General features: G+C 49.4%; 2 protein-coding genes across 5 annotated transcripts in view; one reads left to right on the top strand and one right to left on the bottom strand.

Annotated features, from left to right (window-relative positions):
• The window catches only part of LOC139048163 (mitochondrial-processing peptidase subunit alpha), a 364,881-nt gene extending 350,176 nt beyond the window's left edge, over positions 1–14,705 (top strand). Inside the window, exon 15 of the mRNA XM_070522712.1 lies at positions 14,601–14,705. Coding sequence (XP_070378813.1) covers positions 14,601–14,689 — 89 coding nt within the window. The 3' untranslated portion in view covers positions 14,690–14,705. The remainder of the gene's footprint in view (positions 1–14,600) is intronic.
• brun (trafficking protein particle complex subunit brun) overlaps positions 1–17,825 on the bottom strand; it is a 663,235-nt gene that overhangs the window by 29,499 nt on the left and 615,911 nt on the right. For all 4 annotated transcript variants that reach the window (XM_070522710.1, XM_070522707.1, XM_070522708.1 and 1 more), the window contains one exon: positions 13,064–13,188. In XM_070522710.1, the coding sequence (XP_070378811.1) occupies positions 13,064–13,188 (125 nt within the window). The remainder of the gene's footprint in view (positions 1–13,063; positions 13,189–17,825) is intronic.

Genomic DNA, 17,825 nt, shown 5'->3' with positions numbered 1-17,825 from the left:
TCGGGGGCACCCTGTGGGGGCATGTTTAAAGCGCAGCATTTTTATGCGAAGCATACTAGCCGCACAACCACGCTCTTCCTTGCTGCGCCGCGCGCGGCCGCGTAGCTACCATATGACGTCATAACAGCTGCAAAAGCGGAGGCTCAACTCGTGCGCTCGCTTGCGGCCGCGTAGCTACATAGCCGGGTCTCAGCTCGTGCGCTCGCCTGCGGTCGCACAGATGGTACTGCGGGCTAACTCCCGCTAGGGCACTGACGTCACAAGAGCTGCAAGCCGAGCTCAAATCTTGCAAGATGGGCTGGGTAGGAATCGAACCAGGGTCTCCAGAGTGTGAGACGGAGACGCTACCACTGAGCCACGAGTACGATGCTTCAAAGCGGTACAAAAGCGCGTCTAGTGAATGCGGTGTTGCCTTAGAAACGAGCTGTTTCTAAGGCTCAGGCGTGCGTCGCTTGCTCAGGCGCATATTTCGTTGCCGCGCCGAACGCTGCGTTGCTCGACGCTCACCGCGTCCAATGCGGTAGCCCGTAGTCGCTGCGCCGCAGCCCATTGTCTTACACCCCTTGGCGGGTCGACGGGAACGCTGTCGCGTTCCACTCTTGAAGGCGAAGCAGAGTAACGCATGAGTTGTTTCTTGTCTAGCCGAACCAAATATAGCCAAGCAACAGCAGTTCACCAGGCTAAACAGTGGTTCAACAACTAAAATAAAGGCTAGTATGCTTCGCATCCTGGGCTTAACCTTAGCTAAGCCACAGCCATTTTTTTTGCCGAACGCCTGACCTTTGCGGGTGCTCCATGGTTGAGTGTCTTGCACGGTACAGTACCCACGCAACCCTAGCCGACTGCCGATGCTTGGGCGATTGTGGAGAAATAGTCGGAAGCCGGCTTCACTGGCCACCCGACTTCCGAAAGCAGTCCGCCCGACGTCTCCTTCCAGCTACATTGGCACGCGGCCGGCCGCACGGGCTAGGCCTCCGTCAGAGCACGACTGGACGCGCGCCAAACGCTCGCCGGTGCGACAAGCCGGCAATGCATCGGGCCGGCGTTAGTTGGCGACTGAACTTTGGCTCCACGTATTTTTTTAAGGCGTAAGCCTTTAGTGGCTCATGAGTATTCGTGCACAGTCCGTGGTGAACGCAGAAAAGCGGTGATCACCGGCGAGCGGAGCAAGCAGAGGAGGCCCCATGCCAGTAGCGCTGTGCGCGTGGGCGCGCGCGCACATCGGCGACGAGCCTTGCAGCCGCCATATGGCTGCGATTCCATCCCATGCTCGCGGACACAGCGGCGTCCGTTGGCAGGACAGTTCAGACAACAGCAACAGAGGCAGTCATAGATAGGCTTTTACCTATCGCAGTTTAGCTCAACAATGTGCCAATGGATATTTTTTTTGTTAGACAGCATAAAATATATTGCACTAAATACACAACTGCGATAATAACAAGCATTTTACATGCTGCCACAGCTGACACACATTGCAGAAGCCCCAGAGTGCAACTCAGGACCTTTTAAAATTATTTTTTAATGAGTTTGCTCGTACTGCTGCTTGGTTTCAACTCACGTTTCGCTAAAAGGCGGCATTTTTTGTTTGTACGCATTGGCAAAACATTTGGAATTGCTGTTAAACTGGTTCGTTCGCAGCTGGTTCGGTTCAACTAAGTAGGAGGTGTCTTTTTCGCATGAACCATGGCAAGGAGAAGTACTAATTAAACACTCTGTTCAAAAACGCAGAAAGAAAGACTGCGACCTCATTGCGAAATCTGAGCGCGAACGAACAAGCAATGTAAACGCGCATGCCTACTTCCAACGACAAGCTGATACAACCTTTGGCGACTCGGGCGGAAGGAAAAAAAGAAATGAAGTAAAGGAAAATAGTACAGAGGCAGGGAAGAATGCAACCATGAGGAGAGAAGCCAAAGGCCGAGTAGCCTGGTCGGGTAACCGCAGCATGGAGCTAGGAGGGGAAAAAAAGAAAAACAAAAGACGAAACGTGCGCAACGAGGGCAGGCAGGCGGAGAAGCGTGGGACCGTCTTTCTTTTCCCTCCATAATTTCGGCTAGTCTCTGCAGCTGGCCAGGTGACATCAAGTGGAGTTGTACACTGCGCTTGCGGCCAAGCCAGCGGTGCCTGTCGTCAATCAATTTTGAATAAACGGTGCGATGTACCTGAGCCCAAGATGGAAAATTCATAAACAAGCCCAAGGCAGCACAACTAAAGCTGTAAAGCAGTGATTTGGGCTTGTTGGTAAGACATCGTGAGGCTTATAGCGCGTGAAAAAGACAAGGACGAAAGGGAGACGTGGCGCACACAGGCGCTAGTGTGTGCATCACGCGCCTGTCCCCCTTTCGTCCTTGTCTTTTTCACGCGCTATGCACCTCACGACTACTAAAGCACTTGCATGCGGAAAAATTTCATGGATCCATGCGCTTTAGTGCGTCGCAACAAATGTACAGACTAATTGGAATGCCTTTTTTTAAATCAGTATAGTCTTATCTATACATCTTTACCTAATATAGTTATAAATTTCTGGCTGAAACCATGGAACGGCTTACAATAGGCAATATTATATACGTTTATTTTTCCCTGTCCGTCAAAGCTGCTGTCAACTTTATATGTTTTAACGTATAGCGCTTTCATATATTGCTCTTGCGCAAGACGATAAGGGCCTTCTGGACAACGACACCACTTCCGAAATGGCAGACTGCGCGTTGCATGCATGCAGGCGCCCATGTGACCTATTATAGCTCCCATGAAAGCTTCGTGTTATTAGAATATCCGACTCATGCTTGTTTTGCACCTACGTATACGAAATCGCATCCGTCGGAAGTCTCATTGTGGATATTTTATGTATGAAAGACGTCCCGTAGGTATTCTATACTCCATCTGGCAGATATACGAAAAAAGAGGTCGTTTAATGCGATGGAACTTTCGCTTTCCGCGTTAAAATATATATGTTTCCTTGTTCGTACATGGGGCTACGATGTACTATCGCACTCAATATAAGCTACAACGCGAATGCGCGCGCGTCGTAGCTCGTACTGAGCGAGATGGTACGTGTCAAATCGAGACAACCGAGCGCCCGAAATGACGTCTACTTGTTAAAAACGTATACCATAATGCATAAACGGAGATTTACGCCTACACGAGCATTTGTAGTTAATGACATAATGTAGTGAATGGGTAAAATCACACACAGAGACACACGTAGCTGGAGTGCCTGGATGCTGGCGTAAGTTGACCATTCTTGGTGGTTGACTTATACGAAAACAAGATAATGAAATCATACCATAAAAGGGGGTGCTGCTACAGTGCCACCGGAGGTTGTGAAGCATCAGAGCACGTGAGCCACGGAAGAGACGACACATGAGAGATACGCACCTAATATAATTGCACGAATATAGCGTGAGTTTTCTCCCAGAAATTTACAGCCTCGGAACGCGCCTCGCATTGTATTTGGGTTCGTGACATGAACAGAACGTGTTCTAGTTTTTTTCACCATGCGCAAGAGCGCGCGCGCTAGGAGTTGCCGCTGTGCATATTGCGCCACCTTTATTCTCCCGACTTAAAACGCTCTTAGTGCCGCATCAGTGTGATTACGGCGTATTAATCGAAACCTTGTGCAAGACGAGTGGCGGCAATGTGCAGGGGCGAGCGGCCTTCGAAGTCACCTGGTGGTTCGTCGCACACTGCGTGAAAGGCTTAGTCGTATTCGATTCTGTTAAGGATATTTCTGAAGTGCTGCCTGCCGAATAACTAAAAGAAACCGTTCTCACCGACGGTGACAAAGAAGTCAGCAGTAACAATGAGTGATTGTGCAGGCACTTGTCCTTTCACTGCATTTTGCGATGGCAGTTCGCAGTAACGAGGAATAAATTGCGCTTTGCGAGCACCCGCTTTTATGCATCGTTTCCTGTTTCCTTGCAGCTTCACTTCGTGTAATATATATATATATATATATATATATAGCGGCTAGCGCGGGCTGTTGCCTCTTGGCCAAGTGCGGCGCATTTCCCTGTAAATATACTTGTATATAGCTTTCCGCCTGCGTCTTTCTACGTAACATATCTGGTGGAGGTGGACTTTCCCTGTACCTCGTCACGGAGCTTCGCAGCGGAAGGTACGTCGAGCCTTCCTTCATGGCTCCCGGCGACGACAACTCGACTCCGCCGGCTGCGACACCTGCTGCCACTTCGACGACCTACATCACTCTCCCCGCTCCCCGTGATCCTGGCGTATTCTCGGGCAAAGACGGGGAAGACGTCGAGGACTGGATCAGCCTGTATGAACACGTCAGCCGAAATAACCGGTGGGACTCTACTACCATGCTCGCCTACATAGTCTTTTACCTCGGCGGCACACCTCGAGTTTGGTTTCGGACGCCGAAGATGAGCTCACCAGTTGGGATTCGCTTAAGTAAAAGCTCCGAAACTTGTTCGGCAACCCATACGGTCACCAAGTTACCGCGCAGAAGGCGCTTTCCGGCCGTGTTCTGACTTCAACAAAGCCCTATGTCACGTACATTCAGGACGTCTTGGCTCTGTGCCGCAAAGTTGACGCACACATGATTGAGTCAGCCAAGGTTTCCCACATCCTCAAAGGCATTGCCGATGACGCCTTCAACTCAGTCGTTTTCCAGTCGCTGAAGTCCAGTCGCTGGAGTTTTCAACAACGTGGAGACGGTGGATGCAGTTATGAAAGACTGCCGCCGCCAGGAACTCACTAAAAGCCGACCTATCGACCAGCAGTTTGCCCGTCTGCCCAACACCCCAGCGACATCTTCCTGTGCTGACGCTCCTCGTCCCAACAACACTGGCGATGTTACCAGGATCGCCCGGCGTAAGATCGAGGCCGCCTATCCGGCTGCCGTCGACTCCAGCCCCACCAAGGCACCTGCAGTCACGGTTTCCCTGATCCAGGCACTTGTCCGCCAGGAGTTCGAAAACATGGGTCTTCGCACCATCTGCTCGGCCCATCGCCCTGATACCCACCCGGCTTCTTCGATTCCGGCCCGTCCCGTATCTTCTTACCCACCACGTTTCCGCAACCCATCTGAATGGCGCACTGCTGACGACAAGCCCATTTGTTTCCAGTGCCATCGAATCGGGCACATTTCTCGGCACTGTCGCAGTCGCTGCAGTTTCCCGACCCGGTCTACTTATACTGCCTACTCTCGCCCCCCAGGTGACCCTTCTCGTCCCTATGCCGCACGCTCCGATAATGCCGCCACTGATTCTCCTGCGCCGAACCACCCCTATTCTCGTTCACCTTGGCCCCAACGACAACAATCTCGCTCTCCGCAGCCCCGTCGCTCCTTTTCGCCTACTCCCTTCGGACACCACTCCCAGCCGGAAAACAAGACGATGCAGCGCCTCGAGGTGCCGCTGCATTGCTCCCTACGGCGCCAAATCCCCTTCTGACGTTGCCCACTCATCTGAACCTTCTTGACGTGCAAATCGACGGTGTTGCTGTGTCTGCACTCATAGACACTGGGCGGCATTTGTCCGTAATGAGCGCTGACCTTCGCAACCGGCTCAAGAAAATTATCACGCCCGCCACGACACCTGTTGTCCGTGTCGCCGATGGCGGAACAGCCCCTGTAATTGGTATGTGTACCGCCCGCGTCTCCTTCGCCGATCGCTCAACAATCGTGCTATTCACAGCCATCGCTCACTGTCTCCACGACATCATACTCGGCTTAGACTTCCTCTCCGCACATTCTGCTCTCATCGATTGCTCCGCCAGTACTCTCCGCCTCGACCTGCCTGTTTTGGATCCCGCTGAACAACACCATACTCGCCTCAGTTCCGTCGACTTCGTTCGCTTGCCACCTTCGGCACTGACTTACGTTGACTTAGTGTCATCCCCACCAGTGCCCGACGGTCACTACATCGCGGCTCCTATGCAAGACGTCCTACTTACACACGGGATCACAGTACCTCATAGCGTTTTACCTATTACGGCGAATCGCGTCTGCCTGCCAGTGATCAATTTTGGTTTGACGACACAAGGGCTGCCACGCGGGATGTCTCTGGCCCAGCATTGCTCATTCGAGGATCACTCAGTATCATGTATTGCAGTAGACAATTCAGCCGATCCTCGTCTACCATCGCAGTCGGCAAACTGTACCATCGCCGACTTAAAGAAAATGATTGCGCCCGACATGCCGCCCGAGCACGCTCGTGAGCTTTACCGCGTTCTGTTTTTCTACCACGACATTTTAGAGCGCAGCTCTTTGGCGTCCGTTCCTGGGTTTCGCGTCGTCGTCGGCGTTGTCGTCGGCCTCGTAACCAGCTCCGCCCCCCTTTCATCCCCCCAGCGCTAGCAGCGACCGACTGATACCGCTGGATGCCGCTGACGCCGCTAGAGAGTCAAGATAACGTGACTGCATAGAACACCGTCGCCACCATGCAGAAAGAGGAGGAAAGGGTCCCCCCCCCCCCTGTTCTTGTGTGGCGGATAGGGTGCTCTTCAGTTGCCGACGCGCCGGTTATTTCACGTAGGCCCCGGCACGTCGACGAATACGTGACCACCTTCCCACGCCTAGACCTGGTTCTTAGCGCTGCGGAAGCGAGGGTATTATATTGTTTGTGTCGGCATCGGCGGCGTTGTCCCTGAAACCAACTCCGCAGCTGGGGTTGAGTCACTATCGGCGTCAGCGGCATCAGTCAGTCGCTGCTATCTCTTCCCTCCTCCCTTTATCGTGTTGTCCGCTTGCTGCGCGCGCTTCTGCCCCCATCGTTTGCCGCTGGGTGTACACGCCGCCCCCCTCCCCCTCTTCCTGCGAGTCTCCGGTTGTCAAAGCGCCGGCTCAAACTTAATTCCTTTCTTCGCTCCTCCTCCAATGCAACCCCTGTGCGGTGGCAATCAGAGAGCCAGATCGGTGGCGGCGGATCTGTATATGTGCACCGCCCGAGCCGAAATTGCCGCTGCCGTTCGCCACTGAGAAATTATCTGCCAGTTCTTTCTGAGCCATGAGCGAGACGACCGATGGAAGTCCTCCGTCTGCTGCTGCTGCTGCTGCTGCTAAACGACCTGCCAGAGCAGAGGCCCAGCGCCGTCGCCGTCAGAATCCAGCTGCGCTCAAATTTCGCATTAGGAAGTAACGTAATCGTCGGTAATTTTTTACTTTAACGATCGTCCTTTGGCCCAAATTACAACTGTTCAACATCGCATTATTACCGGCGATGCCCCTCCTATTCATCGCCGCCCGTATCGAGTGTCACCGGCTGAGCGTCAAGTTATTCACGCAGAAGTTCGCAAAATACTTGCCGAGAACATTATTGAACCATCACATAGTCCATGGGCGTCACCTGTTGTACTGGTCAAAAAGAAGGATGGCTCATGGCGCTTTTGCGTGGACTATCGGTATCTTAACAGGGTTACCAAAAAGGACGTGTATCTCCTACCTCGGATTGATGACGCCCTTGACTGCCTCCACGGTGCTCGCTATTACTCCTCTATTGACCATAGCTCCGGCTACTGGCAGGTTGCTGTGGACGATCTCGACCGCGAGAAGACTGCTTTTGCAACACCCGACGGTTTTTATCAATTCAAAGTGATGCAGTTCGGTCTCTGTAACGCCCCTTCCACTTTTGAACGCACGATGGACTCCCTTCTTCACGGTTTCAAATGGTCCACGTGCCTGTGCTACTTGGACGACGTTATCGTATTCTCCCCAACGTTCGCTACGCACCTCGAGCGCTTCTCAGCAGTCCTAGACGTTTTTCGTCGAGCCGGTCTGCAACTCAACGCATCGAAGTGTCAATTCAGCCGTCGCCAGATTACCGTCCTTGGACATCCCGTTGACGCGAATGGAGTGCAACCGGACCCAGGCAAGATCTATGCTGTTGCGCACTTCCCTGTTCCCAAGTGTGTCAAGAATGTGCGCAGCTTCATGGGCCTTTGTTCGTACTTCCGCCGTGTCGTGAGAAATTTCGCCGCCATAGCACGACCACTAACCGAGCTTTTGAAAGAAAGACGTCTCTTTCCAGTGGGGCGATAACGAGGCCTTTGCATTCTCGCATTTAATCGACCTTCTCACAACGCCTCCCGTTCTGGCCCATTTCGTACCTTCTGTGCCTACCGAAGTCCGTACTGATTCCATCGGTCACGGAATTGGCGCAGTACTGGCACAACGCCAGCGCGGCAACGACCGTGTTATCGCTTACACCAGCAGGCTCCTCTCACCCGCGGAGCGCAACTATTCCATCACTGAGCGTGAGTGTCTGGCCCTAGTTTGGGCGGTTACGAAGTTCCGCCCATACTTATATGGCCGCCCCTTTTCCATTGTCACATACCATCACGCGCTTTGCTGGTTATGCTCACAGAAAGATCCTATAGGAAGACAAGCTTGGTCGCTGGGCCTTACGCCTCCAAGAATATTCTTATAGTGTCACCTATAAATCTGGCCGACTACACAAGGACGCTGACTGCCTGTCTCGCTACCCAGTCGACGAGCCTGACGACGCCGACAGTAGTAGCGCCAACGGCATTTTCTCTGTGTCTGCCTTCGCTAACATCGCCGATGAGCAGCACCGAGACCTATCGCTGCGAGCACTCATCGAGTGTCTGCGCTCTACACCTACCGACGCATCCGTTCGCCGATATGTCCTCCAGGGCGGCATTCTGTACCGAAGGTACTTTCTCCCTGACAGATCTGATCTTCTTCTTGTCGTGCCGAAACATCTACGACAGACACACTCTTTGAGATGCAAGACGCACCCGCTGCAGGACATCTTGGGGTCACCCGCACGTACGACCGCGTCCGCCGCAGCTTCTATTGGCCTGGTCTCGCTCACTCCGTCCGACGCTATGTTGCCGCCTGTGATCATTGCCAGCGTCGGAAAACACCTCAGGTGCTACCTGCCGGTCATCTCCAGCCGATCACCGTCCCAGTGGAACCGTTCTTTCGTGTTGGTATAGATGCCTTGCGTGAAACGTCTACAATCGCCGAGAGCGAACTACATGAAATATTTTCTTATAGTGGGCTCTCTGTATAACCAAATGGCGCACAACAGAATGAAGCCTCAATGCAGCGACTGCACGGGTTCACGGTCGCCAACTGCATGCATGTCCGTGCAGACAGTTTTGCTGCTGTGAGCTTTCAGCCGCAGCATATGACCATTTGACAGTACGCAAGCAACCACTGTTGCATGGAGACTATCAGAGCTGTTCAAGAATAATTTCGTTTTATCTAGGGACTTAAGGCACCTACGACGGCGACTTGTGATGTCTCGTCACGACGATTCATTCTTTTGTTGTTTTTTTTCTTCTAAAGGCTTGAATGTTTCAATATAATTATTTCTCAAGTTGCGTCGCACTGTATGTTTATCAGTCGTTTCAGCGAGCAATTACCCGCTGCTTTTCTTAATCCACTACATTTCATTGTTTGGCGCTCCACAAGCATGAGCAAATGTCATGCCTTTCTTTAATGTGCTCCTTACCGTTCACATTAAATTCCAGTGTATCTGCCAATATCTAGCATCAATGAGTTCATAGACCGAAAATTCATGGCGTTAGCCGGGCAGCGTGCGCGGCCGAGCGTCTCATTGCCCGCTTTCTGCTACTCGCCAAACATTGCCACCTCGACACCGTATCAGAAATTGTCCACGCACAAGTGCTTGCTGCATACCTGAGTTGTCAATGGCTGCTTGCCGGTTCTAAGTTTCGCAGCCCAAGCTTCATGCAGCTTCTTGTCCTGTGGATATGAGTGAAGGCTGACACCGGTCTCTGTTGTGTGCGTCCGGCACGGCGGCACCGAGCAGTAGCCTACCATGTTGGACGCCTTCAGAGGCAGTCACTATCTTTTATAGCACTTTCAAGTGTAGTGAAGCCCACACCCATAGCGGGAAAACCTCCCCGCTTAATCAGAACCACAGTGCAGGTCGGACTTCACAGTTTCGTTTTCAGCTCGCTTCGGCGCTTCCAAAAAAGCCGACGCAGCCGCTGTGTTCACGTGATCCCTCACACCACGTCATGCCGATGGCAGCGCCAGATTTTCCTGTGGAGGAGCTCGCCCCAATAGACGAGGCAACCTTAAGTTTGCCCGCGCGGCACCAGCGCCGAATGCTCCCCTAGCGGACCGATGGAAGTTTGGAGGGTCGTCGCTGCGCTAGCGCGCGCCTGTGTTCTGTACGGCGGGAGCGCTCGTGCGCGTGGTTTTTGCGACGCCGAGTGCGACCTCATCAGCCAGGAATTGTGGCACGCAATACTGATGTGTTGTTGATTGCCACATCAGCCTCGAAAACACGAAAGGTCCTACGCCGCCCGTGAAGTTCTACAGATTTCCTGGGAAGTGGTACGAGAAGGACAGACGACAAGCATAGATAACTGCAGTGCGCCGAGTCAAGTAAGTCTGATACTTTCGCATTCGCGTGTAATATCTTGAAAGCGGAATAGTCATATGCCTGTTTTTAGTGCACGGCCGTTTGTTTAGTCGTGTCGCGGCGTTGAATTGTGGTGGCATGCGCCGTTTGTTAGCGGTAAATTCAGGCGTGTTGCGCCGCTAAGCTCTACGACGCGTGCTCGATTCCCAGCCACGGCGGCCGCATTTCGATAGGGGCAAAATGCAAGAACACCCTTGTTACCGTGTGCTTTGATTTTTGTGCACGTTAAAGAACCCCCAGAGCTTAAAATTATTCCTGAGACTCCCCATTACAGCGGGCTTCATATTGATTTCGTGGTTTTGGCACGGTTTTGGCACTTGGAACCTCCGAATTTATTTGATTGCACTGTGCCTTCCCTCGCGATTGGCATGGACGAGCTCAAGAGAATTATTTCCTTTTTCCAAACGCTGCAACTTAAATTACTAGTAGTGCAGGTAACGAAAGGGGCTGCGCGCTACTTGTGTGTGGTATCAGACCGTATTTAATGCAAGCCGCGGTCGTCGCGTGCGTCGGGAAGCGGCAGATCGGAAAGCGGCCGCTCGAGACGTGCGCGTTATGTTTGTTGTTTTCCCATGCTGTCTAAGTATCTAAGTGTGCAAGTATCGTAACTTGTAGTGGTAGCCCTCTTGTAGAATAATATATGCACATAATCACAGGAACGTTACCTTTGCAAACATATTATTGGGAGTAATTTAATCCCCACAACAAATAGGCACACATACTGTTTTATTCATATGCGATGCAGAGGGAAGCGGCGCCAAACAGACCAATGGCAATCACAACAGTCTCCTCAGCAGTCAGCACCACCGGGACATGTGCTTTCCTACTGCAGCGACGCAGCTCTTGAGCAGCGGCAAGACACGTGTGAAACAGACTCCAGAACTAGCCTTTGTGAAGTGACGGAACCGTCAAGAAGCAGCCCAATGGATCTGCAGTCATCGAGTAGTATGACAACAGAAGTTCCTGCTGCCAGTGTGACTTATGTTGTAATTGAAATAAATGTGGCTAAATTTCTGAACATAGTGCGTACCTCTAACTCGACGTCGTCTACGATCTTGTCGGACACCTGTGACACGAACTTGGCTTTCACTATCACATCACCGTCCACAATTAGTTCAACGCCGTACACGTTCGGAAGCAGACGCTCCCCTATCGTGAGGTTGCCGCCACGAAAAAAAGCTGTCGGCGTCGGCAGCCTTCTTGAAACCACACGGCAATCTTTGCATGGCTGTTGCGCAAGCAGGCGATCTGCCGCCGTCGAAAACGGAGCGCCGTGAGCACGAGCAGCGAAGAAAAGCGCGGACAACACAATGTAAACAAAGCGGAGACTGCGCCAGAGCGCGACCGCCCGGCTTGACGCTTCCACATTGGGGGCGCTGTCAAGAGGCGCAGTAGCGCCGCCTGGCCATGGTTTTCTTGTCTATACGCAGCCTTTCTTCCCTGTCCCCGGTGCCTTGCACGTGATGGAAGACGGCGTGCTTCCTCCCCACTATGCGCGCGCGACATTGAGCCGCCATTGTCGGCTCACTCGTGCACGCTTTAACTCGCACGTAAAGCGTAGGGTGCACGGTGACGATGTTATTGCGAAACATCCCGGCGACTGCAGAAATGTGCCTGGAGTGTCCCTATAATTGCAGTGGCAATAATGGAGAGTTTTAGAATAGGGGCCCCAAAGGTTTGGGAAATGCAGAAGTGGGCTTTGCACTTGCGGATAGCTGACAGCACCATTACGGCGTCAAAGAAAAGCTATTAAAAATATTTAAACAAAATCTACCATTTTGTGATAGAACAGTAATTTTAACTTCCGTGTTTCTGCATTCGTGTTTTGCAAGCAGTTAGTTGTGCTTAGTTTTAAGTAACCAACTTTACGTTCCTTCACCAGCTAAGCTAAGCCTTGTTAGGCCTACGAGTCATGAAATCGACAATCGAATTAGGAATCAGCGGCATCTAATGAATCAATCTTCATAACCCATGCTGGTTGAGAGAAAGTGATAACTGCAGTCAGTTGTCCTAGCTTGCAAGCTTCACGCGTTACTACGAATCGAGCCCAGTTTGGTGCTTGGTTAGAGCCGTCGCTTTGATGGGTGCCGCCATGTTTGCTGACGCAAATCTTTTGGGGCAGCTTTTGGGGCTCCCGCTAAATCAGTGAAATAGCGTGCCCTTCGCAAAACCCGAACGCAGTTTGCGCTTCGCGAATGTGTAGTGGCTTCGACGCTATTTCTTTGGGGCCCCAAACGTTCGGTGCCCCTATTATAAGACTCTAATAACTTTCGGAAGTGTTTGTAAAGTGCCTCGTAAGCCGCAGCGACTCCGTGGACTCTGCCACTGTGGTTGCAGACAAGGGTCTGCTTTGGATTGCCAACGTAAAAGAAAGGACTTATGGCCACCAGCTTTGTTGCATGTATGTTCAGAAGATTCTGTTTCCAGCGAGTGTAAGGCCACGAACTCGATCAACCCGCATGATCAAATCAAACTGGTACATGAACGAAAAGTGCATATTCCAGTTGGTGAACTAGTGCGAATGGACAAAGTCAACTATATCAGATTGCTAAGAAGGCTAGAAAGTATGCAAAGTATGTATCTTTCTTTTTAAACGTAGTATGTACACCTTTCTAAATACACTGAAGCTTTGCGGCAGCGGTTATAGCTAGTGCGCAGATGTAAAAAAAAACGAAGTTCACCTTTTCAATGAAGAGCTTGTCAGAGCCAACGAATATGACCTTGGAATCGAGCCGGTAGCTGAGTGTACCATTCTGCCGGTCTTGGTAGCCAACAGCAGACAGCCAGAGGTGATGAAAGCTTCTCTCTGCAGCATAATGCACACATAGAATCTCTGCAAACTATGTAAATGCAGGGGCACTGACATACTGCATGTGAGCAATTCAGCATGCTGCAATTGCGAGCGCATCGCATGTGCCGCAATGTTTGCAGCGATAACGAGGCCAAGGATTTTTGAACTGCACTCAAGGTGTATGCGATATGATAGCTGAAACGGCAAATCGGTTCGGCAGAAGCCCGCAAGGTGGAGAAAAGTACATGAAAGGGAAAAATTGGCATCAACCCGAATTGTACCACAAAGCTATAAAGGAAACTCTTAGAGGTTTCTCAGAAAGAAAACCTCACAGTTGAAGAAAAATTCGTCCTGGTCCGAGGTTCGAACCCAGACCAATGCTATTCCGGCGCCGTTGCTCTACCACCTTAGCTAAACAGGAGGCTAGCCAATTGCAGAGCGACGGCGAAGGAAGATAGATGCCAACTTTTCCATTTCTCTTTTCCCTTTCATGTCATTTCCTCCACCTTGCGGGCTTCCACAGAACTGATTTGTTATTTCCGTATTCATTTCAGTGTTTATATTGGGCTGTCCACTGAACTTTGTTGCAGTACAGTATGTGTGGAGTAAAGGGGATTTGTGGGAAGAAATGAAAGCTTGAGAAGCAGGTACATAAGTAAATTAAATCAGATAAGTTAATTTTTCTTGTAGGAGGTAGGAGTTGCAGCAAGAAGCTGCTGATTTCACTAGCTTGACAAGGCAGCAGCCATCGTTAGGAGTAAGCACAGACAAAACACCATTCTTTTAAAATATGAAACCTACAAATGCAGTATTTTGTGAACCAACCAAAGCATTCAAATGAAATGCTTCTCACCTAGTTGGCATTGGATGAAAAACATGCAACTGTAATATGATGCTGTTACTATACGCACAAAAAGGAAGACACAGATGACGCCACAGGTGGCACTTCCAACTGATTTATTTAATTTATAGTGCAGATCCACAAATAGAGTTACAGACACACGCACTGACTAATAAAAAAATTTGTGATAACTAGCGGTTAAAGAAATCTCATCTTTGATTGATATAACAGAAGCAACATATCACTTGATACAGCTGAAGTTTTTCTTTCTTGTATGGTTTTTCTTTCTTGCTGCACTACCTTTCACCTTTTGTACAACGAATTCCATGACTGACATCACCAATGTAGACAATAAATCTGGGTATCCATCGAGGCCTCCATTGTGTTGTGCAGAATTTCCTGAGGGCAGGCCCTAGGCACAGCATAGCAATGCCAAGCAATTTAGAAAGACAAGAATAATACGGCAACATCCTTTTCTTGGTATCACTAAATGTGGTCAACAAATTTACCTATTGTTAAATAATAAGGTGGGCTCGGTGGCTGTGCTACCGCACAAGTCACTAATCCTTTGGTAGTCATCATGCAGGTGTTTGCCGTCGCTGCCAACGCGCTCTTCGCTGCTCTCCTGGCCCTTTCCCCTGCCACTGTGTCGACTACAGCAACCAGCTGCTATGATAACGGCATCCTATTCCTGCTTCCGCCCGACATCAACGCTTCATCCTGTCCGACAATGCCACTACCCGGTTTTCTATTCCTGGATGCTCAATGGAATGCTGCATCACCACAGTGATCACCCGCCCATATAAAAGTGCTACAACCACCTTCGCCACTCTTTGGGCTCGGTGGCTGTGCTCCGGCACAAGTCACTAATCCTCTGGTATTCGTCGTGCAGGTTGGTAACAAGTATTCTCTGTTTGCAAAAAAAAACAACTATTTCTTAGTGCAGCTGCCGAGCCCGCAGTGCTGCGTTTTTCTTGTAGCTGATTGCGGCAATGTTTTGCGTGCCTCGCTGCTTTTGGCAGGTCATGTCGAATTTAACCCAGGCCCTAACACTATCGACGATGTGCTTGCTGAACTAAAAGATATATCCGCCGGTCAAACCAAGCTCATTTTCGAAATACAAGACCTCAAAACTCTGATCAATTTCACTGAAGTTGCCATAGCCGGCTTGACTAAGCGAATGACCAATCTGGAGGCCCATTTACAAGCTTTTTCAGATCTTCAAACCGATTTCGAAGCAATGAAATCTAAGAGTGCTGGGATTACTCGACATTTAGTCATTCTATATGCGCGAATTGAGGATGTAGAAAATCGCTCGCGCCGCAATATTCTTATATTCTATGGCATTCCCGATACTGACCCATTCGAAAATTTTGCAGGCTCTGAGGAAACAGTCATCAACCATTGCTGTCAGAACTTGAGTACAACAATTAACCCTGAGAATATTGAACGCGCCCATCGCCTTGGGCATTACAAGTTTAACCACACTCGTCCAATCATCGTGAAGTTTGCTTCATCTAAGATTAACGATGCCATATTATCGAATGGTCATAAGTTTAAGTAAACTAACTTCAGTGTCGGCGAGGACTTTTCCCTCAATATACAAAATGCGCGAAAGCACCTAGTCGCATTCGCTAAAGAAAAGAGATCAAAGTTTGCTCTGTATTTCAAGACATTACATATTGGTCCCAAGCGCTACATGTTCGATGAAACCGCGCAAACAGTCAAGGAAATAGCAACTCGGCCCTCACAATCAGATCAGTAATCACCTCATCGTGAACCGTCTGGGAACCGTGCCAAGAACGCTTCTTTATCTAGCCTCTCGCTCTCCGTTATGTACACTAACACTCGTAGTTTGATTCCTAAGCGTGAAATTATTTCTAGCCTTGTTTCGTCATCAAGCAAGCAACCTATTTATACTGAGACTTGGCTGAGTAGTGACGTAACATCCAACGAAATACTGACTGATCTACCAAACTTTCACGTTTTTCGGAAAGACCGTAGAGATTCACGAGGAGGGGGCGTACTCAGTGCCCTCAGCCAAGATTTATCATGTTCCATAATACAAGGTTCATCTGACCTCGAAATATTGGGGCTAATCTTTCACGCAGCACCTAACACAGTTTTACTAGGCGTTTGTTATAGGCCGCCACACAGTAGCCAGGATTTTTCGCGTCAGCTTAATAACATACTAAGTCAACTGTCCACAAAGCATCCTAATGCACGTACCTTCCTCTTCGGCGATTTTAATTTTCCGAATATTGACTGGCATAACCAGCCGCACCTATAGCTAACAATGGAGAAACAAGGGAATTCTTAGATTTCTGGAACAACCTCAACTTTACTCAGTTAATACTTGAACCTACCCGCGTAACACAGACCTGTGCAAATATTTTAGATCTCTTATTAACCAATCACCCAGACAGCGTTCAGCCCATTACATACCTACCTGAAATAAGCGACGACTAAGTAATTCACGCTAACCTTCTCCTCACGCCAAACCGGCGCCGTAAATACCATAAACCCATCCATCTTTATGACAAAGGAAATTATAACGCCATAAATAATGAACTTAACGCGTTTTTTCAAGTCTTCTCGTCACGTTTTCATTCCCGCAGTGTTCAAGAAAATTGGTTACTGTTCAAAGACAAACTAGAAAGTCTAATAGATTCAGTCCCCAAATTAGTTTTCACTCTAATTCACAAAAGCCATGGTTTATTAAAACATTGAAACGTTTGGAGAACAAAAAGAAGCCTCTTTAACGATCAGCAAAGTCTCAGGGGACGCATAGCGCATGGGTAAAATATCACGAAGCTGCAAGATCATATCTCGCCGCTATTTCTAATGCCAAGCATACCTTTTTTCACTCGGACTTGCCGAATATGCTAACTAGTAACCCCAGAAAGTTCTGGCGAGTTATCAATCCGCATGACGCACCACAAATAACCCTCACAAAGCAGGCACAGTTTTCACTGATGCTGAGTGAGCTACTACGTTTAACTCTGCCTTCTCATCCGTATTTACGAAAGAAACTGAAACACCGCCATCATTTTCAGCACCACCGTCAGTGATAAATTATACTATGCCATCAGTTGTCTTCACGTCATCTTGCATTTCGTCCCTAATATAAAGCATAAAAATTTCATCTTCATCCGGTATTGACAATATTAACTCATAAAGCTTTTGAAAAATAACGAGGATATTGGTGCGCAGTCTTTATGCTTACTTTTCTCACAGTCACTGTTATCAGGTCAACTACCACGCGACTGGAATAGCGGTAAGGTCGTTCCAGTCTTAAAATTGGGTTGAAAATTTTCACCGCTTAACTACCATCCCATTTCTCTTACCAGCGTACCCTGTAAACTCACGGAACACGTCATCTACTAAAATGTGATGAGCTTCCTTGATTGTCACAACTTTTTCCATTCTGCGCAACACGGTTTTTGAAAAGACTTCTCATGCGAAACACAGCAGGCATTTTTTATTCATGAGCTACATGCTAATCTTGACTCTAACCTACAGACCGATGCTATTTTTCTGGACTATGCAAAAGCGTTCGACAAGGTTCGTCACAAACGCTTACTACTAAAACTTTCATATTTGAACCTCCCCTCTAATATATTTAAATGGATAGAAGAATTCTTCACTAACCGCTCACAGTACGTCACCATTAGGGGCGTGCGAACATTCGAAATTTCGAATACGAATCGAATATTTTCCTTATTCGAAGCGTATTCGATTCGAGAAATGCATATTCGTAAATTCCCGAATATTCGAGGACGGCCGAATAATGGTCGAAACGGCGAATATA

This window comes from Dermacentor albipictus, chromosome 7 (genome assembly GCF_038994185.2).
Source record: "Dermacentor albipictus isolate Rhodes 1998 colony chromosome 7, USDA_Dalb.pri_finalv2, whole genome shotgun sequence".
In the NCBI taxonomy this organism is placed as follows: domain Eukaryota; kingdom Metazoa; phylum Arthropoda; class Arachnida; order Ixodida; family Ixodidae; genus Dermacentor; species Dermacentor albipictus.
This window is presented reverse-complemented; position numbering and strand designations above follow the sequence as displayed.